Source organism: Wyeomyia smithii, chromosome 2 (genome assembly GCF_029784165.1).
Source record: "Wyeomyia smithii strain HCP4-BCI-WySm-NY-G18 chromosome 2, ASM2978416v1, whole genome shotgun sequence".
NCBI lineage: Eukaryota > Metazoa > Arthropoda > Insecta > Diptera > Culicidae > Wyeomyia > Wyeomyia smithii.
The window spans coordinates 237566466-237590723 of NC_073695.1; the positions used below are offsets into that span (position 1 = coordinate 237566466).

Below are 24258 nucleotides of genomic sequence, written 5' to 3' on the forward strand. Positions count from 1 at the left end.
CACAAGCTGGGTGGGTAGCATGGACGAAGGTCCAGCAGCAACCGCAGGTTTTGAATTGCTGATTATTCCGATTTGGGTTTTACCCGCAGTTAACCACAGAGATGTTGAATATTAAAGATGACGTCTCCCGCCAGGGGATGAATTTCATTTTTGCTCTATGTTTTAATCAACGTTTGTGTTGTATTATTTCCGATTTGTGATTTTAACTTGAATTAACATTTCGAAAATCATTAACTTTACAATAGTAGTAACTTTTCAACATGCAAAGTCTTGTGAAATAACAAATGTCACCTAGCGAAGTTATTGATTTTTTTATTTCGACAAGTAATCCATACTATGGACAACATTCTCGCAAATCCACGACATTGCTCGTGTATGAAATAGCTAATAACAACTAAAATATGGTTGCGAAACAACGCGACCTCAATAACGACCAGAACCCTAATGCTAGTCGTTACATCACTACAGGATTGCCCTCGAAACACCCTTATTACTGGGGGGAGGGGGTGCGATCATTGCCACCAAACAGGCCGAAGGACGACGGCATAGAAAAATGGAGCAAACTCGGAAACAAAGGTAAATGATGAAAAAAAAAATGGTTTCCTTGTTTCTCCCGCCATTATTATAAACGACCGGGTTGCGCCGCAACAAATGGGCAAACAGATTCAGAGATTTTCGTTTGATCCTGGCCTGGCACAGAACACATTTCGCCAAAAATGGCGAGGAAAAGTTACGACCACGCGCAAACATTGTATTGTCCGGATAAGAACAACAGCCTTTTCATATATTTTTTTCTCTGCTAACACTGTAAGAACGTCGGGGAAATTGCTGTTACTTTCCATTAGATATCAGCGAAGCGAAGCAATCATACAACTTTCATCGTTGGTTAGCCTTTATTTTTTAAATATTCACAGTGCTTTTCGCACCCCCTAAAAACTTCCTTTACTGCTTTTTGATTTCTCTGCCCACGCCTTCACTCGTTAGAGTGGTTCAAAATGGGTTTCACTGTGACCCAAATATCACCCATCCAATGACAAAAATTCAGAGTGCCCCATCCTACCCACGTGGACAAAAAAAGGGACCGAGTGCTTTGTCCCAATGTGACCCACGGATGGATGAAAATGAAATTCTCCAATGGCAAAAAAACTCTACCGTGTGACGCTGAATAAAATGTACACACGTAAAAAATGTTATTGTTGAGCATTAATATACCGCTTGATGCGACATTTTTGTTTGCTTTTTTCCGACCGAGTTCTGGAAAAAACATTCCATCAGTCGTGTGTGAAAACACTTCGTTGATGGATGCTAAGCGATTGTTGGGGCTTCTAAAAATTGATCAAACACTCGAAACGACTAGTAAATGAAACTGCATGTCCGGGCCACTGTTAAGCAGCAATGGTTCGTGATCAATAATTTTTGGAAACGACAAAGAGAGAGGGTAAGCATAGTAAATTGAAATGTCCAGAAGCTTTTTTCCGAAGACGCTACGTGCTCATTTTTACTCCATCAACACCATCGCAAAACGTTTTGGACATAAATCAAATTTAATAAGTAAATGGCGTCAATAAATCAATGCCGCCACCGTTTAGTGAAAATCGAAGCTTCATCATCCTGTAGCTGGTTATTTTCTAACTAAACTACAACCAGTACAGCAGTACGGTTCCGAAAATTTCTTTCCGCTCACCCGTCCACTATTCCCTCCCTTCTCCCATGGATTAGTTCCAAATGTAAAAGTGATGCACAACACACGACACGGTACCGCACTGGAACTGATAATCGCCATGGTACATATAAACAACAACCCCTCGAGAGCACTGACGTACGTAAGTACTACTACATTACATATGTACAAGAGTTTGCGCAACTGATCTTGCGCGCTTCGTTGCCGTTTGCAAATTGGATCGATTTAATTTCCTTCCGAGAAATAGGCAGCCGCCAGGAACGCGCCGCCTGTTCCTTCAAGGCAAGAAACGCATGTTTGCGACCGAATAAACAACAAACGGCTGCGGTTTTTGCGGGGATGACGCGAGATAGTGGCCCGCCATTGCCGCCGCCCGGTAAGCGCAACGCAGGTATAGAATGACTACCCGGGAGTATGGAACAAGAAAATAGCACTTACCGTCCGCGTCGACTTCGTTTATCATGTCCTGCAGCTCGGCTTCTGTGGGGTTCTGGCCTAATGATCGCATCACGGTTCCCAGTTCCTTGGTTGTGATTGTGCCGTCACCGTCTTTGTCGAAAAGCGAGAACGCTTCTTTGAATTCGGCAATCTGTTCCTCTGTAAGTTGATCGGCCTGGTGGTGGCGTGAAAGGAGGGAAAAAAGGAAATTCGTTAGAGATGTGCTTAATCCAAACAAACGCTCAGCAAATGCGCTGCTGACCGTTGTTCGCGTTTCGCTTGATGGGACTCAAGGTCAGGCGAAGGTGCGAAAACTGGCGGCTCGTAGCACCTGTTGGCGAAGTTGTGAAAAACAGCAAAGCTCGCCGATATATCGAGTTAAGAGATCGAAGAATCGAAAATTTAACTTTGAAAAATAGGTAATCGGGAAAAAGGCGTTTACAATAAGCCCAAATATAACTGATTTATCAAAATATATACCGTAAAGCGCGCTAAATCTGCGCGGCTCTTGATTCGCACTTCGTATTAAAATGTTAAAAAATATCAATTAAAAGCATATTTCCAAAAATGATGTTTGGAAGTGATTTCCTATATATTAACTGTAAACTTTCTGCTTATGTTTCCTTTTTAACTAAACGGCATCAACATTTTGATACGAAGTGCGCAGAATTAGGGCGCCTCACGGTAGTTATTATTGGTGGTTTCCTGCAACACTATCTCAACTCATAATCGAGTGAAAAGGAAATAAAATTTTGAGTTGAGATAGAGTTGCAGAAAAATAAGTTCCAAAATACAGAATCGATATGAGCCGGCGAAGTCATGTACGAATGATACTGAAAGCGGAACTTGTTTTGTATTCTTCGTTCATAACTTCACCCTGTATGAATTTTAATGATAAAAAATTGAAATATGGTGCAGTTCAATATTATAAGAAAACGTCATGCATCCTAAGTCTATGTAAAATATTGTATATGAAATGGTTATAAACTTTTGAAAACAATGCTCTCCAAAAAATCGTTAACGAACCTGCTACGACTTCATTAAAAACCTACCAAAAAAACCCTCATCCATCCTTCGTTAGATAGTTGAGTTAATTATCGCTTTCGTGAATCATAACCTCGCACGCAATTAGCATCAATCAGCGATTTTCTTTGCCGCTCATACGCAAAACCACCTAATTTACCATACATCAGTAAACGGGCATAAATCAGCAGCATATACCTTCATAGTAGGAGAGCGGTAACATGTTTCGCACAATTCCACAATCGCACTGATATAAATCAATCTTTGAGGGTAAGAAAATTCACGCCGCACAAACCAAGCTTTGGTTCGACGATGGTCACACCGATTTGTGTGTGCGCAGTTGATGAGAATCATAGAGAAATCAAAATGTAATGTCCGAAGAAGCGAATTCGCGTTGGCCAACAACCCACAAATAATGCCAGATGTTGCGTGTAATGCTAGCAGTGCGAAAGAGAGTCGTGCACAATCATCCACAATCTCCGCTAAAAGTCGTAAACCGATACTGATTTATCAAGATTTCGGACACAATCCTGGTTTAGAGGAGTTAAGCTTCACTTCAGGTTTTTTTTTGGTTTACAGGTTGATCACCATCATCCATCATAAGCTTCCGCTATGTCCGCATAGTAGTTCACGTCTATCTATTGGCGTGTGGAGAGATGCGTTATTTGGTGGAGATTGAGATATCAACGCAGCATCCTTGCTGATGGACACACACTGGAACACCGTTGGTACGCTGGTCGTCGTTGGGTGGCAGAACCGCACCGGTAATTTTCCAATTTGATGCAAAAGGAAAACAACGATAAATCGTATTATAAAACTAATACATATTCCAAAGTCATTACAGCTCTTCTTCTCGGTAGACGGTGGCAATTTACCACCCTTCGACTGCGCGCTTTTCCTTTTCTCTGCGTCGAAGACGTCCCGTCCCGGCCAGTGCACACAAGACACCCTGCGGCGCGTCTTTCGCAAAAAGCCGGTTTAACCGGCGCTTGGCAGCAAAACTGGTAGTGTTTACTAGTGGCACAGAGCAGAGCACACAACGCTCATCATGGTGTGAGGAAAATCGAGTGGCCGGCCGGCAGCAGCAATTTCGAGGTATTGCCGCGTGCGCAAGACCGCATTAATTTTCTGCGATTTGCTGCGCCCCGCGTGGACGCCGATCATCCATCCAAGTGATCCAAGCCGTCATTGGATAAAGAGCGCTGCTTGCTTATAGTTAATTTCTTTTCTCCCAGTGTCACTCCAAGTTGTAACGTAACTGCTGTCAAAATCCTTCTCAGAGCGTAAACAACTATCTGGTATCTCTTTCTTACTTGCATCGTAAATCGCAATATCGTTTCTTTATTCCTGGGAAGGTTAGCACTGCCTTAGTCGAATAAAGAAAATCGCTTTTAGTATCCGAATGGTTGTAAATATTGTTTTGTCCTCAGTCATCGGGGGATCAGATTTTGTTTTGAAGTGAACTCTTTCACCGATTACATCAGCTGCGCTCAGAGATTTGCTCCATTTCTACTGAAAGGTGTCAACATAATATGCTGGCATCACGAATTTAGTTCCAATGAGATGTGTTTTACCTCCAGTTAAGCATCCTCTATAACTACACACGAATCAAAAAGGTGTTTCTTTGAAGAAGAAATATAGGTACATTTTTTCTGAGTGTAACTATAAATTTGATTATGCGAATTTATTTGTTATGTGTTCCGCAGAGGATTTACAATCGTTAGTTAAATTTGCTATGCAAAAATAAACGAGGATTTTTTATTCTGGTGAAAAAATAATGGTAATTTCTTGAAAAATTAATGGACGTCTTATTAATTAGCTCTACTAAAACGGAATATTCCTTTTCGGTCGTAAACGAATTTCGGAAACGGCCGAAACTGAGAATAAAGGTGCACGGGTGAATCGTATATTATTGAATGTTTGCTGGTCACTAAAGTTGAAGAGCCTGACCCACAGTCGTTCCGGATACATGAAGCTAGATATGAAGTCTGGGATAAGCATTCCACATTCGAAAGGTGGCGCCTTTTGTTTTTTTAATAGACAAAAACAAAAGAACCAAATTATCCTCTCAAACAGTGCATTATATCATCAATACCTTATAAGCCAATATAGACGGTTTGTGTGGTTATTTTCCAATTTCCAATCGCTTTTTCAGCATTAGAATAACAAAAATAACAGAGGTCGTGTGGTTCATTTCGTTACATGTGCACAGTCATTTATTTAGGATCTTTTTTCTTAAATTAGAGAAGAATATCAAGCCAAATCGTTTCATGCTTTGAACTGAAGAGTCTCGCTAGCATGCTTACTTGTTTTTCATATTTTATTATAATTCGATAATTGCATACGTTTGGATATTAGGAAACAGAGTACCTGTGCAGTGCGACGCCACTGAAAAATGACCATTGGAGTACTGTGTTGATTTTACATTTCATCGAGCCGACTACCACTTCAAAAGGACTCCTCGTGATGTCACCGTCGTCCATATGAATCAATTAAAGATTAAACTACTTGCCGCAGGTGTGGGATTAGACCAGTCGAAACACTAACCGCATCGCGGTCGAACCCTCCTCAACCGGGAGACTCACAAATGCGGTAACAAATGAACCCATCGCTCATCGTGGGTGTGCATCATTTATAGCGTCGGATTCAACACCGTCGCTATTAGTCATGGTCTTCCCAACCCTTTACGAATGCTGCACAGCTCGTTCGCTTCGCTGTATAGAACAATCTGATCCGGCGGCGTGCATACTGACTTCCTTCGCACTTGCGGCTTTTCCCTTTTTGTATACTGTAGGGGGGAAGAAGAGAGACTGACAGCTACCGTAGACAGCCGAAGTGGGCAGCTGAGGTCGAAACTTGTGGCGACGATGATGCGATTGAAGTCCACCATGATGATTATGAAAATGATTCGTCGGTAGACAGATAAATAGTAATCATCATCAGCCAACAGATGACGCTGTGGGCAATCACGAACTGGCTCTCGCGAATTCGATTTTTTGCCTCACATCGCGCACTCGCTTGTTTTGCAAGCATTTCGCCCACGCGCAAGCCGTGCCCACTGGACCATAGCATCGGTTGCCTGCGAGTGCAGATTGACAGAGCGGACCAACCGGTGGTCGAATAGTTGAAATACTTTGCGCGTTCGTGAACAGCCGACTGGCGACCGGGAAGAAGTAGTCCGTTGAGTGTTACGGGAATTGGTCGACTGAGATTTTATAACACAAATTGCTTGTACACTGCTAGATAACGCTCCCCGCTGCGTGCTGTTGGTGTGATCACAGAAAACACGACCGATTAAGGTGATTGGATAATTGCTTCCGCCCGTTAAGCAAGTTTCGGTGTTTGCCAATAATATACAAAAGGTGACCTTGAAGCATCCGGCGTTCGGAACGTGGCCGGCTAGAGGAAAAACAAAAACTGATAATTCCTGAAATAATTGACTGGCAGGCAATTGAGTGACAAACGTAACATTGTTAGTGACAAATTTGCTTTCCATTGTACAAGTAACATTAGTTTTTTTTTTGAAGCATCTGTGACAAAAACCCCTGCTAATTTTTCATAGCAACTAATTTTCAAAACATACTGAAAGTAATAATTATTTTGCCTAACGAAGTGACAAGATGATGGTTTTCCATACACTAGAACAGAAAAAAAAACTCAAAGCCAGCCTGTTTTTGTTCCATACTATTTCGGGTCACTGCAGCGCTTGCGATGCGTTACCAGGTAATCGTCAGCTCGATATGCTGGTACAATTTGCTCCGCATCACCGGTCCACTACTCCCGTAATAGCTTCTTAATAGCTACTTAAACGCTCGCGGAGTACTTCGCAGCATCGTTTCAAATCTGCAATAACCACCACCATTATCACAATGTACACAGTCGCAGTACGGTCTGCGCGTTGTGCTGCCGCAGTATACTAGCCACCGAGTGTATGTTGTCATTACTGCATAGCGGCAAGCGAGACGTGGAAAAACAGAAGTTGACAAAAAGTGCCAATTATAGCGTCTATAGACGGCGGATAGCACCACACCGCGACACAAGGATGATGGGTGTTGTTTGCTCTCCGGTGCGGTGTCAACGTGTGACTTCACTGCGTATAGAAGGGACTACTACAACAACACTACTACTTCTGAGGGACACGCCATAGAGAACCCGACATAATCAATAATGCAGTACGGTACAAAACCCGCATTCCAGTATGGTGTAAGGAAAGCTTCCCGCATTTTCTCTAATTACTGCAGACTGCCCTTCCAAGAGCTTCGCCGCAATGCGCCGCTGCTGTAGGATACTTTTGTTTGTTTTGGTTGGGGCAATAATTCTTCACACGCTCCTACAGCACTGTAATGCGTTAGTTATATAGTATCGTATTTATCACAGGTGCCGGCAGATGTTCTTACGCAATTAGAGTGCGCTCCGTATGCATTCGCCAGATGATTGAGAACAGCATCCAGGCAAGTTGTTTACACATCGGTGATCCGAAAACTACCGTACACGCAGGTCGTTACTCTCTGTGTTCGCGAATATACTAGTTGTGCATCTTCATACCATCATCATCGTCCTTCATGCGGTCCCTCGTCACATGCATTGCGTGCGCGAGAATAGGGAAAGTGACCCAAAAATAAAACATTATTTTCCCCGCGTTTAACTCAACGGCACCTGTATGCGTGTCAGCGGCGGGACGAAAAAGTTGTACAAAATAAAAGAAGTTAGGTTACTGGTGACACAACTGAGCGATGGTGTGTTTCTTAGCCTGACACGAATTGGTATAAATAACCTCACAAATCAAAACAAAGTCACGAGTAGTAATCAGTGAGAGTTTTTTTTTTCACAGTGATAACGTGTAACACAGTAGCCAGAAATAAAATGTTTAGAATATTTGAGTTTGAAGCGAAGCGGGTTGTTGTATCATACTTTCCGATGTATGGAACTGAGTCATACTTGCAAGAATATTTCAGTTTGATGAGTTGTCGAAAATATGGGCTTCAATGTCATTGTTTCGAGTCCTGTGACAATGTCGGAGTGGATTCGTTCCACTATACTTGCATATTGCATTTTTGGAGCAGGATTTTACGAATCTACTGTTTACATTCATATATTGGTTTGCACTGTGGAAATGCTGCTGCTTGCTTTTGTTGGTCACAAAATTCTAAGATGAAATCTGCCGCGCGGGTACTTCTTCTGGACTATTCGAGTTGGTCTTGGACTGTGCATCACCAGGTTTTCGGTTGCCGTCGATTGGATTGAGCCAAGCATACAACGGTTTTTTTGACGTAGAACTACGTTTTACTTTAGCATACCACACAGGGATGCAAACTGAAAAACTGGGACGAAATTTGTCCCTTTTCAAATGCTCATAGGTCGGTTGGTTTTCAACCGATTTTCTTCATTCTTGCAGCAATCGATTGGAAAATTATACACGCATCTGCCCAAATGCAGAAAAATGTTGTTTGAACCTAAGAACTATTGCACTATTAAAAATTGTCAAGCCTTGTTGAAATAAAAATAACGTCCTCTGATTGGTCGCTTGCTTGGTGTGTGTGTATGATATGGTATGATGTGTGTATGATATGGTGTGATGTGTGTATGATATGGTATAATGTGTGTATGTGTGTATGATATGGTATGATGTGTGTATGGTATTATGATATGGTATGATGTGTGTGTGTATAATATTATATAATGTGTGTGTATGTATGATATGGTATGATGTGTATGTGTTTGTATGATATGGTATGATCTGTGTGTGTCTATGATATGGTATGATTTGTGTGTTTGTGCTGTGTATGGTTTTTAACTCGGCACGTTCTGCTAACTGCTGAATCCGGTTCACTAAATTCACAATCCTTCATTAGTAGACATTACAACTCATTACACAAGTAAAAATATTGGTTTTATCAAAGTTTTATAGCGCTCAATACAGCCAAAAAAGTTCTATAAAACTTTGATAAAACCTGTTGTTTTACTAGGGTAATGAAACACTCAATGCATTTGTTAAAAGTGTACGTAGCTCTACGTCATTTATGCGGTCGTGTCTTGGAACCTCCTACTTTTTTCAAAGAGGACCATCCTCAGTGGCTTTGTTGTTGTTGTCCGATCACTTGCTGAACACTTTAGAGGTCAGGATCTGACATCCGGTCATCTACTCCTGTCAAACTTGTCTTAATTCTTTTTTTTTTTACTTTACTTGCTGCATCTCCAGGTCACATCTGCTAAAATTCTGCAAAAAGTGAAACGGCGTGAAGTTTAGTTTAGAACATTTTTTTTTTGTATCTTGTTTTGAAGACATACTCCAACAAGCATCCTGTATACGTTACTCTCTCAGGTCTTTTGATTGCCGATTTGTAGTAATATCAACAAAAAACAGAAGAGAATTAAATTTTTGGTTTCGATTTAGCCTTAACACATTCTCATACTTCGAATCAAGAGTGACTGTATCTGACATCATATTAAAATGAAGGCCTCCCACCGTATGATCGAATCCCAGCTGGAAGAGTATTGTGAGCAGTTGGATCTTGGCGCTGACCTCACCGGCAACTATCATGCACTTGTTCACTGAATGTTAAAAACGTTCGCTCCATTTTTTAAAGGGTTAAAATAGTCAAAGATCTGCCTCAGAACAAATCTAACTTCTTGAATTGTTTTTGCATCATCATTGAATAATTCAAACTTCTAGCTTTTCAAACATTCATTAACGAAGATCTGTCGATCATCAAATCAGTCTAGGCACACGGAAGCAAACATTAGCTGTCCTGTTGAGATGAGAAAAGAACACTGTCGATTTTTTTACCAGAGAAACAGATTCGAGCCGTTTCATCAGTTTTATGCACCCATCATGGTAGGTAATATGTTACTTTAGGAATCAAACAAATGTGTTGAAACACATGATTTGATTGGTACCGAAAACATCGTTTGATTTTGTCTCTGTAATCGAGGTTCAAACCCTTTCAATACGTTTCGTTAGAGAAGTTAGACGGACAAAATATTGATCATAGATATGTAAACATATCACAGAAAATGTATTTACAAATTAATTTTCTGCTCAGCAAACCCACTCTGTACTGCGGCGTTCCAATTATTACCCAATATAAGCGAACAAGTCGTTTTTTTTTCTTTTGAAAAATTCAATATCGCGGGACGTGATCGCATTGCGTAATTGTTATCGCAATTTTCGCTGTGTGCCTCCTCAATTCAATTAGTAGAGAGTTTGGTTCGGCGCCGAGGACCGTGTGTAATTGCACAGTGTAGCACTGACAACCAATTCCATTATCGAACAACCGCTGCTCGGCTCTAATCTTAAGTGTGACAAATTGATATCGATGATGAGAACGGTTTTTTCTTCTTCTTTTTTTACTACGGTGCTTTTAAATCGTTTTTTTTTTTTCGTCTAGCTGGATTTGAACAATAAAGGGTTAAACCCAACTTATACAATAACAATCGATGAGATTCGCGTTGCGCTGATGACGGTATTCAACCAACCATAGGTTGGTGTTATCGATATTCTTTAAAAGCCGGTGGGACATGAGTAATCGTGCTATGTATTTGTGATTTTACGAATCAAGCAACGCACGCTCACAATCATCACCAACAGCAGTGCAAAACAATCAAGGTCATGATGATTCAACATGTGATTAAACAAATTCCAATGTATATCCGGAGGAGCATTATCTTGATAATGACCACCCTGCATTTGACCACATGTTCCAAAGAACTTGAACAACTCCAAGTAAAGTTAGTTTTTTTTCCTTACTCGTGGTAATCTTCGAGAGTCCCACTAAAATTGGGTCATTTATTGATCGCTGCTCCCTTGCGGCATGGGAGCGACACAAATCGTCCAGGGTTACTGCGGCATTTTCAGGGTTTTCCTGGGAGCGTACCGCAGCACTAGTGGCGCTGACCAGCTCAGCTGACACGCCTTGCTGGTTTCCTTACGATTCGCGTTCGTTGATATCCCTCAGACGGGAGGTAATAATTGGATTGTGGTGAGCTGACAGCGATAAATGGCTGTCGGGTAAAAACAACCGATTGTCAACCTGTCTCGGGGTATCGAAAGGCGAGAGGTTCTAATCCAATTTGTACTATTAGCAGCCGACTGAAGCGCAAGCATGGCTTCTTCGTTTTGCCAAGAGCTATGGATAATTAACTTCACCAATTTGCAGCAGCTACTGTGAAACACGTACCGAACTTGCGGAGCAAAAGCAAAGCGATTTCCCATTTAAGCAGAAATTATAATTCTACACATCACGAATCGCTCCGCAAATGGAAATATGCAAGGCAATCCACGAATCAGGCAAGCTTAAGAGTGATTGGGGGTGGCTGGGTGAATCGGGACACGTTGAACGACGGGAGGTAGGTAAGGTAGTCATGTTTAATCGATTAACCACTGTCTATGTGTTCGTGCTGGTGCGGCACATCTTTTCACATTTCGAGCACAGTGGAGAGTACTCGAAACAGCTGAAACGACGTTCCTTCTTTGCGCTGAAATAAAAAAAAAACCGCAACGTGAGAAATGAGAATGAAATTGGTGAGAGCGTTTCGAATGGACTGTGCAAACAAACACTTCCAAACCAGAAACGGTATAGTAGCTTTTGGGAGAGCAAAATTTCAGTCACACCAATACCAACACACTACCGTTCACACTGGTGGTTCTGCAACGACGTTCGACCGCGTTCACAACGGTTTTGGTTGTCCCTCGCTGCTAGCAGCTGCTGGATGGATTTTTCGGCTTGCTAACCTCACCGTTGTTGGGCGGGATTGGTGTTGGGATGAAGAAAACATGTTTTTTTGGTTGTTTCCTCCGATAGGATTCTACCAGGAAGAGGAGCAGCGCGCTGTTTGCTTTTCATTCGGTGGGTGTGTAAATAGAGAGCGCGAATATAGACGACGAATTTAGGTAGGTATATTTCTATATCGGATGCCAATTTAATTTCGGTACACTAAATACGGAGATTTGAAATGCATGCGTTTCGAGAAGCAAAATAATTATTTTATTATATTTTCAAATAATCTGATTTTTATGTATCAATTGAAGAAAAGCTCGCAATAAAATGCTTGTGTTTGAGAAATGAGTAAACATAAGCAGTAGCGGTACTGGAGAAAAATAAATATATATGGAAATAACTATTCTTGGAATTAAAAAAAAGCGAAGCGTTTAGCAAATGGAAAAAAATAGAGCGGGCGACGCGGGAATGAGAATTAAATATATATTTTTTTTGCAAGTGGGTAGATAGTCAAAGTACTCACCTCACACTGCTCATGAAATAAAGAATGGAAAATTTAGCATTGAGGGTCAAGAGTAATGTTTTTTTTTTTTAGTGGATAGTTTGACATAGTTCTACATCTAGTATGTGGTTAATCCGGATTTGAAACATAAACAACTACAGTACACGGAACGAAAGTACAATGAAATAGGTGTGTCCGGCGTTGTTCGGGATTATGTAAGGCTAGGCTATATGGGCGTGTGAGCTGCTGATTCTATATGTTCTTACTTGTTTTTCTATACAAGTGTACTCTAGTGAAGGTGCTTAAACAGTTTGATAATTGCTGAAAAATCCCAATAACTTCGATGATTTTTACACTGTTGTAAGGGAGTAATTTTTTGCTGATTCAATCGCTTGTACGGAGCTTTAGAATTGAACCTGACCCGATTAGGGTCATAATGTCTAGCATGTGCATTCTTGGAACGATTTCTATAAACTACATCAAAGCGTACATATGTAACATACTCATACCAGAACTTTTATACATCACCGATTTTAGAACTGACTGACAACAACCGGCTTATTTCAACAATTTTGCAACATATTTAAAATACTGTTCCCAATATGTTCAATTAGTGTCCATCATATGAATTAAATCAAATCGTCAATCAAAGATTCAATGATCTAATTCAAATGAACTAGAGGGAAAAATCAAAAATATATTGATATTTTGTTGTTCTCCTTCTTATTCGCATGCAGATTTTCTTATGATTTCGTTATCTACAGACTGGTTGGTTTTACCTGAAAACCACAAAATAAACAACAAACAATTTCACTATTCAAGAGAATCGTATTCAATTTTTCCATGAACAATGTCATTGCTGCTATTATACGTAACCAAAAATCTATTCTTATGCACGAAATATTCCTTCCGAATGGCAATAGGATACTGCCACGAAAACTAAATCGCGAGTCATAATTTATGGCGCGTTACTATTTGGATCGCGTTGCGAATAAAGTGAAAATACACAAAATGATTTATTTCCTACTCGTAAATTTTCGTGTTGATCGAAGGGCAACAATGTTCAGCATAAACTTGTATTTCATCGAACACAACTTTATAGAAGACATTTCAATAATTGGTTCTACACAAACCGAGTTATTGCCAACATCATTTTCAGTGCATCCCCCAATCACAAATAGGCAAAAACGAGTAGACGAAACCTAAATAGGATGAATTATTATCATAATCACTTTACGAAATTGATTGAAACGTTTGTCCCTTCCAGAATCTTCATTGCTCGATATGCAATTTAGTCATATTTTTTAAATTTTTTAACAATAACTCAATCTGTGTAGAATGATATACAAATATATGCTGAACATTGTTGGCTTCTAAATTCTACAGTTTTTCAGATATTTGAAAAAATCTTATTTTAAGGTCTAGTCCGTCATTTCACCATAACAAGAAGAGTTCGAAGAGAAGTGTCTTCACCAAAGTTTTTACAACTTGGCCGGAGACACCATCTTTCTAAGGTGTACGACTGAAAAGATATATATTACAGCGACGCTAGCGGCGGAGTTCCGCAGTAACGCTTGTTGTCTTTCCTTGAGGCTTTCTTCCGAAGATAGTGGTACTTGTTTCGGGAGTCACTTCGCGGTGAAATCAGAGTGAAGTGAATAAAACCCTATTAGGAGACTCACGTAAGTGAGAATAACGTCGCAAAGTGACATCTGCCGTGGAATCTGGGTTATTACGAGTGTCATATCACTGAAGTGAAAACGGAATAAGCGACGTTTCACGTGGAATTATTTCTCGACCATTTTGAACGGTGAAATTATTTCACGAAGATGGGATAAGTCTTGAAAGTTGGTTGATTTGTGATCTTATGATGAACCTTTAATTTATTTTACAGTCACAAAACGAATCAGAATTTGATCCGTGCCTCAAGTGGTCAAAGTTTCAACTTTTTGCCCGATGAAAAAAATGCAGAGTAGTTCTTTAAATTGTCGATACCGATAAAAAAAAATTTATGCCAAATGTTTTAGAAATGCAGAAAGCGTCGAAATCAGGTGTTTTCTAAAACGGAAAAAAACGACACCATGCTCACCAGTATGTCAATCAAACCAGTATGTAAAGAATAAATTAAAAAAAAACACAATTTTGAGCTCTTATTTTGAATACTTGGTTTGTGTAGAAGCTATCTTTTTTGAGTCTTCTACAAAGTTGTGTGTTACGATGATATACAAAGATAAATCTTACATTTTTTCACATATTCAAAAAAAAAAAAACGAGTCCCAAGGACTAGACTAATATGAAACGGTATATCTCCAAAGCAAAAGATATTGAAAGAAAAGTGCCTTCAGCAAAGTTTTATATGAAAATTTAGTTTGATATGGCAGTGACACTAGCGGTAGAGTTCCGAGCTAAAACTTATCATTCTTTGAAACTTTTCATATACTGAGTATTTTCTGGAGATAGTATGTCAATAAAACTGCATTTGAAGTAAATGAAAAAAGTTCACAATTTTGAGCTTTCGTACCACTGTGCGATGCAAACAATTTGCAATCTTGTCAACGAATGATTTAGATTTATATCATATAAACCCAGACCGCCTCTTGTGACGACCGCTTTTTTATATTCTTTGAAACTAAATTCAAACCACAGATGTTTTCCAAAAATTTTGTTATTTAGTCATCATAATGTGCAAAATGATATTCTTCATCGAGTAATTTTATGTTTTACCCTGGTAGTAATTACGGGAGTCACTTCTCGTTAAAATATTTTTCACTCTCACGCTCACTTCACTTTTTAAGACTTATTCCCGATTCCACCTAGAGTGAGGTGACAAAAAATAGCTCTGTGAAGTGAGATTGACAGTGAAGTGAAATTGCGAATGGGACAAGTGAAATAAGAATGTTTCCAAGCTCAAAATTTCAGTCCCAACAGAATTTAAACAAAAAATACAAAGTGAAAAAAACAATAAAAAATTTTCGATACCGACAATTTCATGAACTACAATTGCAACTTTTTCATCTGTCAAAAAGGCACGGATCGAATTCTGATACATTTTCTTAATGAATTGAATGAATTAATCTTTATTCATCATTAGATCACAAATCCCTTTCTCATTTCCGTGAAATCATGTCACCTTACAAAGCGGGCGTGAAAAAATTTCACCCGAAACTTCGCTTATTCCGTTTTCACTTCAGAGCTATATGACTCTCGACAGTTGTCACTTTGTGACGTTTTTGTCACTTAGGTGATTCCCGTAATAGCGCTTCATTCACTTCACTCTGATTTCACTGTGGAGTAAGTCCCGTGACAAGCACCCCTATCTTTTAATTGATTGCGCAGTCTAAAAGAAATGACGTACGACGAACAATGCATTGTCAACCCGCTAAACTTCAGCTGCATTAAAAAACAAATGGATTGCTGATATAAATTTATTTACTGTTTTGCTTTTATCCGATATAATTTTACGTAATCGAACAAGGCTCTTGGACATTTTTTGCCATTTCTGTGAACAAGTTCTCACATTCTAGCGATTCCAAAATTCGTCTAGACTCTGGTAATTAGTGATCGATATCGGAACGAGTGGAATCTGAAAATCCAATCTAAAGTCCAAATGGAAATAAAAGCCAAAAGTTGATTTTTCCCCCTAAATTTTGGCTGACAAACTGATCATAAAAAGAAAATCATCCACTCACATTGTTTGGGGGCCTTCCACATTCCACGTGGACAACTTAGAGGGGGGTAGGGGTAGGGGGTAATGATAATGTCCACGGGAACCCGATATTTTTTCCCAAAAGAACGGAAATCTGCCAGAAAAATATATTGGCCTGCAATAAAAATTTTACAGCCGTTTGGTTTTAGACTTGTCAACATTGTTTGAAATAAATTTGGTTTCTTCGTTTTTTGGAAAGGTTTTTTAGACATGACGAGCACAGTAAAATAAGTTATATTTTTTCTTACGCGATACGGTAAGGTCAATTTGAAGTTAGTTTTGTCATTAGTCTCATTCATCCATAGATCCACTTAAATAAATTTGGAATCAATTTCTCAGGGTGGCGAAAAAGTTTCCAAAATCAAATTCTCTGATTTTCCCTGAAATATAACATTAATTTACTTGATATTTTTTCAGTATTCAGCACAAAAAAGGACAACGTAGAAGAACTTTGAAATCCCAGCAAAAAAGGATTCAATCGGATATTAAACCGAACCGTGAAGAGAAGAGTCCCTCAGTCTAAAGAGTACCTCGGTCTTAATCTCGGTTAAACAATCTTCCCTGAATATTTTTCAGTTTTCCCTGATCGAAAAATGAACTCCCTGACATTCCCTGATTTTCCAGGTTTTCGTCACCCCGATGTCTGCTTCATCCTTTTCTTTCATTTAGAAGCGCTCTTCATATTCATGTTTTTTTGGCCTTTTCCTCTTGTTAAAGTTACTATTATCATATTCTAAATTTTGGTTTTTGTTTTTCATGATTCCAGGAGCATTCCCAAGCATTTCAAATTATTTCGGAATACCAAATTTGCTCTATCCGTATTTTCAGAGTAATTTTTGCATAATTTTTTACTGTTTCTTCTTGATTTAGGATTGTTTTCAGCACATTTATGATCATTTTTTCCTTTTTAATTGAGCGATTACCAACCAGGTCGATTATGCTGGATTCGATTATCTGGTATTTGAGACTCGATTATCCAGATAATCTTATTTTTTTATTGTTGATAATGTTTATACTAAAATTTTATCTTTTCAATCCTTTCTGGGATATTTGTTGTGCTAATTTTTTTTCGCTTCTTAAAACTTCAGTTTTCTTTTCTCATGGAAATAATTTCTGGCTTCGCCACTGCATCATACAAGTAAAATAATACAAGAAAACAATCGTTTGAGGCTCGTTGATTGCACCTTTGGGGTGACTAAAATGAAAATAAAATTGGTATCGGTGTAATTAAATTCGCTAATATTTTTTACCATTCAGCACAAAAAGGTGCAACGTAAATGAACGCAACTCTGAAATCCGAATGAAAAAAGTATTCAATCGGATACGAAAACGAACCGTAGATGTCCCGAAATAGCCTTTATGCTACAAAAATCAGTTTTTGCGCTAAAGAATCGTTCAACAGAATCGCGTCTCAGATAAAATCTTCTCCTTAATTTTTCCAGTTTTCCCCGATATTCTCTGATTTCCCTGATGGATTGCCTGCTATTCCCTGACTTTCCAGGTTTTCGAGACCCTGTCGTATATTTGACATATTTCTCGCATTTTCGTACCAAAAGGTACAACAAAACGAAAATTGCTATAGTTTTCTTAAAATGCTGCAACAGAGTGACGAAAGCCTTTTCATAAAAAAAATTTTTTTCAAAATATGTCTGTTTCGACATTTTTAACACCTGTTTACAGGTTTTATCATTGTTTCATCCCGAAATCCGCATCGAACTTAGTACTAGTTAGTAGTTAGTATAAGAATCCCGTAGATATTTCGTTAAAGTAAGCAAGTTCATGATTGCCTGCTTTCGTGTGTTCATTATTTGAAGCGCTTGTGGGTAACATATTTTAAGGAATAACTTGTTTTATGAAACTTTGATCTTCATAGTACGTATTTAGAAAACTAAGGTTTTTTTTAAGTTATAACAAAATTTTGGGATCGAAACACTTATTATAACACCGATTTAAGAGGGGTCTCAAACAGAGCAGAGATGACAAAAAATGTTATTTACAGTCAGAAGAGAATAGATTTCAAGGTAGTCTATAGAGAGAAAAAAGATTGAACTGTTTTCACCAATCACAAACATCTTGATAGACAATAATGCAGAACATCGAATAAATAATTGTGCATGTATTAGGTAAATAAATTTTAATTACATTTTGCTTAACCTCATCGAACAAACAAAACCAGGAGCAAATCAATTTTGGTTTTGTTATTTACTAGTAGTTGATCGTGACCTAATTAGACAGTCTTTTTTTTGTGTTTTTCACCAACCGTCCGGTGCCGGAAATTAGTCACTTCCAAACAATCCACATTTGTTCCACGTCTCATTCGGGTTAAAACCCCCTATAGCTAAACAAGTCGGCGGTCGCGACAACGGAGGCCTATGTTCGTGTTCGTGAGCATCGAGACGCGTGGTTGGATTGCTTTTGAGAAACTTGTAATACCGAAAAAAAATTACACATACGCGGCGGGGACAAGGTTTGTGTGGACCGTGTGTACCAGCCGTGTCAATGTAGAAAACAGCATGAATCGTACACCGTCATGGTGTGTGATTGCACTGAAAATGTTTTTTTTTATTCCTGCGCGACTAGGAAATAAACTTGAGGTTAGGTATTGATTTTTAACACCACTGGAAGAAGCCCCGCCATGATTTTATTGATCCACTCGCAACTGTATCCTATCTTTCGCGCTGGAGGTATTGTTCCACATATGGGGGTCCTAACAGTGACCAACCCTTTATCACAAGAGGGTCCCTCGTTGTCAGGGATATGTTAGTTCTCATGGGAGGAATAGAAGCCATGCAATAATAAGAGCTGTGTGCGAGATGGCGAGCAGGAAAAAATCCCGCAATGCGGCAAAATGTGTAATCGTGTCCCGCCGCTGGGGTGTTTCGCACGTTCGGCGGTAGCCCCAAAGACACGACGACGACCAGACCAAAAGCGTACACTGGTGAGTGTACAATGTGAGGTAAAAATCAAAAGCCAACCCGAGAGAGACTTCCATTTTTGCCATAACTTGGCGAGCGGGAGAATGTTCGAAAACCCACAGGTGATGAAAACAAATACCAGACCCTCTTCAAAAGCAAATCTTGCCATTGTCAGCAAAAACATCGAATCCGCTATACTCCACAGGGAAGCCATACACGCGGTTCGTAGCTACTTATTTAATCTGGTCTGCGTATGATGTGCATGTTTAAAACCTAACCAAAATTTAACATGTCGAGAAAGACGTCGAGAAGTTGCACAAGAATCAGGAGTCTCCTCTAAAGGGCAACCGACAATATGCAGCTAGCATAGCTAGCATTCATCGAACGGTATACTTTACTACGTGAAGTTGTTCCCACTGGCCCCAAACGTTGGAGCTTCACTTCACGTTTTTGCTGTGTGTGCGTGTCATCGAACGCGCCGCGGAGATTACACATCCATGTCGGCCATAGCAGGCAGGAACATTTATCTTGCGAGGAACACGTAAAGGTCGATTTTCACCTTATTTTTCTTCGCCAATGTTGTCACTACCTCGGGGGAAACGAGATTCCACACTAGCCAGCACCGATTCGCACCTACCCCGAATGTTCCGGAAAAAAAAATCCATCACGTATAATGTTGCAAAATGCTTACCATTTTTGTGTTTTAACTAATTTGTGGCTTTTCCGGTTTCGAAACGAGTTGCCAAGCTTCCGCTTTCTCCGGAACTTGTGAACTACTGCTGCTGCTGCTGCGCGTTCGCACTTGTCTTCTGTGGGTCACAGAACAAAAAAATTTCTACACTAGTTTAGCGGAATTTTCTTCTTCTTATGTGCGCTCTCGCTGGCCTGCCAACTGCTTGCTATTGTAGCACAAAACTGCTTCTGATTTTTCCGCACTTTTTATTATATTCGATTACAAAAGGGGTATATTTGCTTTGCTTTGCTTCGCGCACAGAGCAAGAGGCAGAGAGAACAATCCGGGATCACCTCACACACCACCGCTGATGATGACTGCTGCTGGCTGACTAATGGCGCTGCTGCTTGCCTCCTGTGCCTCACACCAACTCAGCGCAAACGAGAAAGATTATTTTCAAGTCTGTATTCCACGGCGGTTCAAATTCAACTGCTCCGTGCCCGTTGACGAGGCCAACCAGCTCAGCAGCCGTGCTTTTACCGTTGCCGCGATGAGTTTGGTTGTGTGTTTGTATGTGCGTTTAGTTGGAATACGTATAGGGCAGTAGTAAAATAACGAGCGCGCGAGAGAAAATTAGTAAGCTTTTGCTATAGCAGGAAATTTAAACGCACAAACACATCCAAAACGAGGTGAGAGGGAGAGTTTTTCGTGAGGTGGGCACAAACTGTACTGCAGAGGAGCTTTCCAGCTATGACTTTAGTGAGCTACTCCAAGAGTTTCGAGCGTGTATGCATGTGTGACGCAATTTATGCTGTCGGTCTCGCTGGTACCGTTCATTATGTTGCACAATGGGAGAAATGCTGTTTTATTTATCCAATCTTTTATTTTCGTTTGAGGATAGTGTACTCAGTTGGATGTCGATAGCATTTTTCGAGAAGATATAATTCGGATAAAAAACCTTTAGCTTATCTTCGTTTGATGTTCTAATACGCAGATGATAATTTGCTTGTATTATTGTCAGTGTTGGCGATTTAGGCACATCCAGATTTGAACATGTTTGGAATTTAGCGAAGTTCTATTTTGTCAATTGATTCGTCCTAATTTAGCTTTTTCCTGTGCATTTGATACAAAATGCGATGATGTCGCTAATAAATATTTGGAAAGGAATAATTACAATCATTAGTATAACCGAAAATATCAAATAAACTTGATTATTAAGGAGAAATTAAGTTGGAATGAATAACCAGATGAGTGAAATTCATCGTTAATAGATGTTGTTGTGAGAAAATCATCCAACTTTGAATTTTCACTTCTAATCTAACTTAAAATTGCATAGGAAAAATATTTTTTTTAGTTTAAAAAAAAAAACAGTTCTTTACCTCTAACTTGGAATTTAAAAAATCTTTGCGTGTAAGCGTAGAGTACGAAAAATTATTCTTGCTGTTCTCGGATAAGGTGAATTTATTTTGCACAACGTTTTCCTGGACATTTAAAAAACATTAATTTTGACACCATCTTCAGAATACGGATTAATTTTTTTTTTCATTTATAGTTTGAGAAATTATTCTTCAAATATAAACTGAAAAATCGGTTTTTCTATATTCTTCGTTTTTAATTTACACAAAATTCTTGAATAACCTCTTATAATTAGCTATTCAAATGTCTCATTCTCTCTTATAATTGTTATTTATAATCAGGACCAGATTTAGGATTGCGGAGGTCCGGGCGCCGAGTACAGCTAAATCTTTTTTACGCGGTTTCATTATACACATTTTTTACGATGATTTTCCAACAACGCGTTTTTTTTTTCAAATAACGCGGTTTTCTTACATGTTGCTTTTTGCATAATTGTCCGTCATCGCATAAAACAGTTACAGTAAGTAACAGTAACGATATAGTAGGGTGTTTTTTGACACGGTTTTTTACACGATTTTTTACAACGTTTTTCCAAATCACGCGCTTTTTACGTCGTTTTTCCAAATAACGCGGTTTTTACACGTTTTTTTTGCACAGTACGTAAAAACTTAAAAAAAAAATACTTTACCGTACCTTATGGGGACCATTTTCAGTTGTTGAAGTTTCAATAAAGGATGACAAAAATATAAGGTAAAGGAAATTTATAAACAGACAATTTTGGTTTTATTAGCATTTTAGTAATGTAAAGGTGTCACGAAATTTTTTGAATTTTTAATTTTTTGTAGTTAGTCGTGAGTCGCGTGAGCAGTAAATTTTTATGGGGGCTGCCGAAGTGTGAGGGCATGGGAGCCATGGCTCCTCTAGACCCTAAATTCGGCTATGTTTATACTAGAAAGCAGACTTCCCAAGCAAACTCTGAGCCCGAGCTACACGAAAGTTTGAAAACGCTTAAGGCTCTCTGTTTTGTGTTGTAACGCAGATACTACTGCTCTAACTACAAATCTTTGAAGCCGTGAGGAAATCAATCTCTAGTACGTCTCTTTTTTCTTTGGAACACGTGTTGCGATAGCATGTGGTGAACAATTCTGTTTCATATGCATCGAAAAAAAACGCCAAAAATGTCATTTGGAACATTCGGTGTAGAAATGTAATAGAGATGTAGATCAGGCCTGTCCAACGTACGGCCCGCTGCCCGCATCTGGCCCTTTGCTTTATTTATCGTGGCCCGCGGTAAGTTTTGAAACACGTTTCACATTTGGCCCACGTGTTGATGTATTCGGATTGGATTTTGTTGTGATACAAAACATCATTGTATAAGTTTAAATTACACGAATAATGACATCCTGTTTTCAGCGTGTTGAAACTTTCAATCCGTATCGACGTTTCAACAATGAAGAACGATTCCAAAAGTCTTTATCAGACGAAAATTTAGAATCATGTTTGCGAATTTCGGTATCAGATTTTGATATCAATATGGCTCGTGTTCTGGAAAAAAGCCAATAGTTTTAAGTGTCTCATCAGTTATCCAAACTCGTGTAATTTTGAAACCTGACAAAAATAAATATAAATCCGAAATCAAATCGAAAAATCATTGTTTGTATACCCTATAACATAACATAACAAATGGCTGTGGCTTATAGGATTACTTCTATTATAGTGAGCTTCAACTGCTATCACCCTTGGTTTTTCAATCCAAAACGGACTGCTTTTATATCAAAATCAAAGTTAACTGGCAAGATATTCCAACTTATATTTGTACATTATATGAAAATTAGCTGAAATTTGGAAGTTTTCCAAATGTTGGCCCGACAGCTGTTGTGGATTGTGAAATTTGGCCCGCGTGTCGCGAAGGTTGGACAGGCTTGATGTAGATAGTATCAAAGATATCGCTCATCCAAAAGTAAGGCGTTCGGTATTTTTTTACAACAATCCATCGGTTAAGTGTAGAGTGTAATCGAGTTTTTTCTCTTTTTTCACAAAACATTTATTTGACACGGCACAATACAACGGTTTTACGGAGCCAATTATATATTGTACATTCTACATTCTGTACATAATATTGTACATTCTTACAGTTTCTTCCGGTAAATTTTGGATTTGAATTGAAATATTACCAAAAAGCTGTAAAAATTATCAACTCGTTGGTCGGTGACTTCACAAGCTGTTCGGCAATTTTTTAAAACACCGAAGATTTCACCGAACGTTCAGCTGTTAAAATTCCGGTAAAATTTTACCGGATCCGGTGTTTTTTTAAATATGTAGTTTTTAACCCTTCCTGAAAATTTTGGGAATAGATGCAAAAGTGCGTTGAAAGGCCGCAGAGTTATTGCTCGCCAGGTTCGTCACTTTTACGTTTGCTTACAGGAAAACTCATTCAAGTCTCTGAAAAAACTATCTCTGACAGGGGTACCAAAATTCACAGGAATGGTTAAAATGCGAAAATATATCAACCTGTGTTCACCAGTGTAATTCGAAAGCATTCACGGACTAAAGCCTCTAGTTTGAAGGTTATTCCACTGGAAACGCACTGCTAGACATAAAAAGCATTCAACAGTGTTTGGCATATAAATTTGATTGGCAAATTGTTGTTTGAACGAAATTAAAAAAAAAGCATCTGACTGATCGAACTTTGCTGGTTTTATATGGGAATTCATAATATGAGAATGTCAGAGCAGATGTGCCTTACGGTTCAATCTCAAGTTCAGTCCTGTATAGTATATTCGTGTCAGACCTTAATGATTAACCTCTAGAATGCAAACATTTCTGTTAAAAGATATCTTCGTGTCACATGCAGCGGACTGTAGAAGAGCTGCGATATTCTACCTAGATTTGATATTCTACCTATTTACAAAGGTGGATAATTTCCATAAATGTTTCTGAAACTCAATTGATCATTTTCCTAATAAACCTAGAGCTGCTTCTCTGAAACCATAATATTTTCACGTTAGCAAGACTAATGAGGTTATTTACAAGTTTTAGTAGTAATAACTATATAATCTATTATTTTACTCGATAAAATTATTTAATTTTAAAATAAGCAGAACCTTTTTTGGATTCAGTGTAGAAATGAAAAGTTAATTTTTATTAGAATCTTTTGAATACTTTATTGGAATCATAATTAGTAACAATTGCTGGTAAGGCATACAGTCACTTTTGATTAAATTTTGTTTTATATCATGGTTTTCGT

General features: G+C 38.9%; 1 protein-coding gene across 1 annotated transcript in view; it reads right to left on the minus strand.

Annotated features, from left to right (window-relative positions):
- The window catches only part of LOC129725364 (calmodulin), a 67811-nt gene extending 47656 nt beyond the window's left edge, over positions 1-20155 (minus strand). The window contains exons 1-2 of the mRNA XM_055681123.1: positions 19674-20155; positions 2120-2294 (exon numbers count right to left, since the gene is read on the minus strand). Coding sequence (XP_055537098.1) covers positions 2120-2294; positions 19674-19676 — 178 coding nt within the window. The 5' untranslated portion in view covers positions 19677-20155. The remainder of the gene's footprint in view (positions 1-2119; positions 2295-19673) is intronic.
- Between the last annotated feature and the right edge of the window lie 4103 nt (positions 20156-24258).